The sequence below is a fragment of the Arachis hypogaea genome, chromosome 2 (assembly GCF_003086295.3).
Source record: "Arachis hypogaea cultivar Tifrunner chromosome 2, arahy.Tifrunner.gnm2.J5K5, whole genome shotgun sequence".
Classification (NCBI taxonomy): domain Eukaryota; kingdom Viridiplantae; phylum Streptophyta; class Magnoliopsida; order Fabales; family Fabaceae; genus Arachis; species Arachis hypogaea.
Genome location: NC_092037.1, coordinates 85,223,681 through 85,227,591, shown reverse-complemented (window position 1 = coordinate 85,227,591; position 3,911 = coordinate 85,223,681). Strand labels below are relative to the sequence as shown.

General features: G+C 37.7%; 1 protein-coding gene across 1 annotated transcript; it reads right to left on the bottom strand.

Moving 5' to 3' along the window:
• Window positions 1–1,492: 1,492 nt before the first annotated feature.
• On the bottom strand, window positions 1,493–3,659 carry LOC112748634 (aldehyde oxidase GLOX). The gene has a single exon (XM_025796866.3). The coding sequence runs from the start codon at window positions 3,574–3,576 to the stop codon at window positions 1,723–1,725; it is 1,854 nt and encodes a 617-aa protein (XP_025652651.1). The 5' UTR covers window positions 3,577–3,659; the 3' UTR covers window positions 1,493–1,722.
• Between the last annotated feature and the right edge of the window lie 252 nt (window positions 3,660–3,911).

The window sequence follows — 3,911 nt, the reverse complement described above, 5'->3', positions numbered from 1 at the left end:
AAAAATATACATTGACACACATTTTATATTTATTTTTTATTTTCACTTATCATATCATACACAATATTAGTGATTAGGTTATGGAAAATCAACATTCAATATTGGAAAGTATTTATTATTATCGTTATTTTAAAATATTCATTCTCTTTTCTAAAAAAATATTATTTTTTAAGTTTTTATCCAAACGCTACAACTTTAAAATAAGTACTTTTATAACTAAAAATCCAAATATAAAATAACTTATTTATAAGCTGCTATTAATAAAAGTCCTTAAGTTGCTATCCCCCACCTCTTCAAACATACAACTCGGACGGCGGCTCTTTGAAACATATCAAATTGGAGACCACTCCACTAAGTATTTGGGATTCACATTTCCAACCTAAATATAATTCAGTTTCAAGTAACCCACGGAACAATAATTTTTAAGTAGATTTGGGTTAAAATTAAAATTTTGAATAAGGGTAAAATTGAAAAAAAATATTCATTAACTATTAACGGTTAAAAAATTGACTATAGGAATAGAATTGAAACTTATTTAAAACATTAAAGATAAAATTAAATCAAATTAAACATTAAAAATAATTTTTAAAAATTTTAAAAATATTAAAAATAAAAAATATACTTTACCCATTTGATAATTAAATATTTATTTCAACATATTTTAATCTTTTAATTTTGATCAACGCTAAAACATAATGTACTTTAATGTTAGTCTATTTGCATTTTGTGGGGGGACAACCTCAAGAAAAGAGAGATTACATCTTAGGCGCTTATCATCATCATCTCCCACCACTTGAAATCACTTGAGAAAGAAGAGACTTGCAACTCAAAATACCTCAATCTAGCACTCAAATCAATCTGCATTAGTAGTTTAGTACTTTCTACTAATTAGAGATAATCTATAATCTCCATGAAAGTAAGGAGTGTCGTTGAACTAAAGAAGCTCATCTTTCCATAACCAGAGTCTCAGAGTTGGGTTATTTGCTTTGAGTGTGAAAAAAATTAATTATGAACTAAGTATGTCCCACTTTAACATCACTTATGTTGTATTAATACACGACATCATAATACTGGCATAGTTTGTATTATAGTGCTGATTGATTTATAATTAAGAATAACAATTATACTTCAGTTGTTACATTAATCAAAATCATACCCGTGATTCCTTTTTGTTCTAAAGTCATATATTATATAATCTCATTTCTTTAAGCATAATATTCCACTAACTACATTGATTTCATAAGTGTATTAAAAGTAATACACTTTAGGGTCCCAAAAGTCACATTATGCAGCAATAGCATCTCAAGGAACCAAAAGTATGAAGTGTAACTTTCACACCAACTTTCTCTGTGTCTCAAATAATTGTGATCCTTACAAGTTATAATAATCAATCTTAGTGAAACACTGCACACAAAATCATGAAGACTTGATCTATTGAACTGTCCACCTTTGTTTAAACAATGACACTAAATAATAAACTTCAAAACAAAACTAAACCAATAATTCAATAATATTCCATTTGATCATATAATTCATTACTGAACACAAATCAACCAACTGCGTAAACTATCCGTTCCTTTTAATACTATTAACAATTGCAGAATCCAAAACTAAAAATGTTTTGCTGTAATCAAATACAATCCCAATGTTCCAAATTTTTCAAGTTTCGAAAAATCAGAACCCAACATGATTTTTTTTTTTTAAAAAAGATTGCCGAAGCTACTACGACACGTGCACCCAACGTGCAACGCTAGGCACGCCTTGATTCACGGCGAACACCATGTAATAACCCGGTGGCGCAACCATCCCATTCGGCGGCGCCGTACACCCAATCCTATACCTACCAACACCACCGTCCGGCACAGCAGAAGTAACGGCTAGTTTGACCAAACGTTGACCCTGTGAAAATGAGTGCGTTGCAAAAGGCGCACTCGCCAAATTCACCTCCACAATTTCCACCACAGGCAACTCAACCGACACAATCACATTAAACGTCGCTCCAAAAAGCACCGTTTCGGGAACCTCCAAAATCTCGGGTCGGATATTCGCCTTATCCGGACCCAAATACTCGGGAGAAAACGCTTCAATTCTCAATTCCGTTGGAAATTCAGCATCGAACGTATAGAACACGTGCGGGTTGCTCCCTGCAAGAAGCACCCTTCCATCGGGTAACAAATTCGCAGTTGAATGGTACATCCTGGGAACCGTTCCCGGGTTCAGAACCATGAACCGAAGGCCTAACGGTTCGTTAGGCCGGTAAAGAACCGGGTTCAAACAGGGATTCGAGGCCATGTCAAATCCCTGCGAACCCGACATAGCGCCGTTAATGATCAAAACGTCGCCGTTTGGTAGCATTACCATGTCTCCCATTATCCTCCCATACGGCATGTCCTCCGTGACCCAAACCGGATCAGTTTGAGTTGCAGAGATCCGGCCGCAGCTTCCGTGAGCCGGAGTATCCGTACTCCGCTCAAGAAACGCACCGTACTGTGCTCCGCCGCAGATAACAATCTCCGCATTGGAATAATCTCCTTGCAACGGAAGCATGACGGAGGACCCCGCGGAGGGGTAATTCCGTGGACCACCGTCTAGCTGCGGGTACACCGTAAGGACTATGTTCTTGGTGTAATCGTACATCACCGCCTTCGTGTTCGCGAACACAAAGAGGTGACCATTTGGGAGAAGATGAACGTAAGGGTAGAGGTTATCCATTTGCGTGTCTTCTGCTTCAAGAAGGAACGGGAACGAGACGGCACCGTTTATGCGTTTCGGGTAGAATTCGACGGTGTTGGAGCCACGTCCACCAACTATGATAACGGAACCGTCAGGGAGGATCTGATTCGATGCGTACCAGCGACCTTCCGTTAATTCGACGTCGTTTAGCTCAACCCAATCGCATGACCCATTTATGTCACACGGGTCTATTTTTCGGATCTTTTTGAAGCCGTCTAAGTCGCCACCGGTTTGGAGGAGAGTGCCGTTTGGGAGAAACTGCCCCGATGAGCACCACGTGTCGGTGAGGATTTTTAACGGTCTAATTTGGTTGGTGTGGAGGTCGAGGAGGACGGAGTGAGCGTAGCAGTCAAGCTTCAATACGGCGTCGTTTTTGTCGAAACGGCAGTGACCTTTGGGGAGGAGTTTGCGGGATGGACCGATGTTTGTTCGGTCTAAGAGGACCACCGTGTTGAACCGGGTCACCGCCGTGTGCATTGAGGCGATGCCGGCGTCGGCCACGAGGAGTTCCCACGTGCCGGGGAGATCGGCACGTGAGTGAGTTAAATGGAAAAGAATGATGAAGCAGCAGCATAGTTGAGATGCAAGGAAACTGGTCTGGTCCATGGTGAAGATAGTGTTTGTGTTAGTGAGTGGAAATAAGAAACTGAAGGGTGATGAAGTGAGGTAAAGTGAAGCTTCTATTCTGATTATTGTTATTATTATTATTATAAAAAAATATTCTTGTTTGAAAAGTTTAAAAAAAAAAAAGAAAATGGATAATGGAGTGGGAATTGTACAGAGGGAAAAAGGTGTATTATTGTCATTATTATGATAGTGGTTTTGTAGTTTTAGGACTGCCATTAATTATTAGTTTGTATTTGTGGATGAGAGAACAATAATGGTTGTAGAGAGTAGACAATTGATGGGATGAAATATATATTTTCTGCTAATTGACTATTTGAGTATTTCTTGATATGCATTCATTATCTGGTTGGACCGTTGGTGTCTTGGTGATATGTCCTTCCAATTTGAGCTAAAATTAAATATTTTTGGTGTTTAACATTTAAAAATAGGTATCATTATATATTTCTAGTAATATAATTGTTTTTAATAAGTTTTTGCAAATATATAATGAATACAAATTATGTAAGGATGATATTGCAAAAAACAGAAGTAACAATATTATTAGCTTTAAC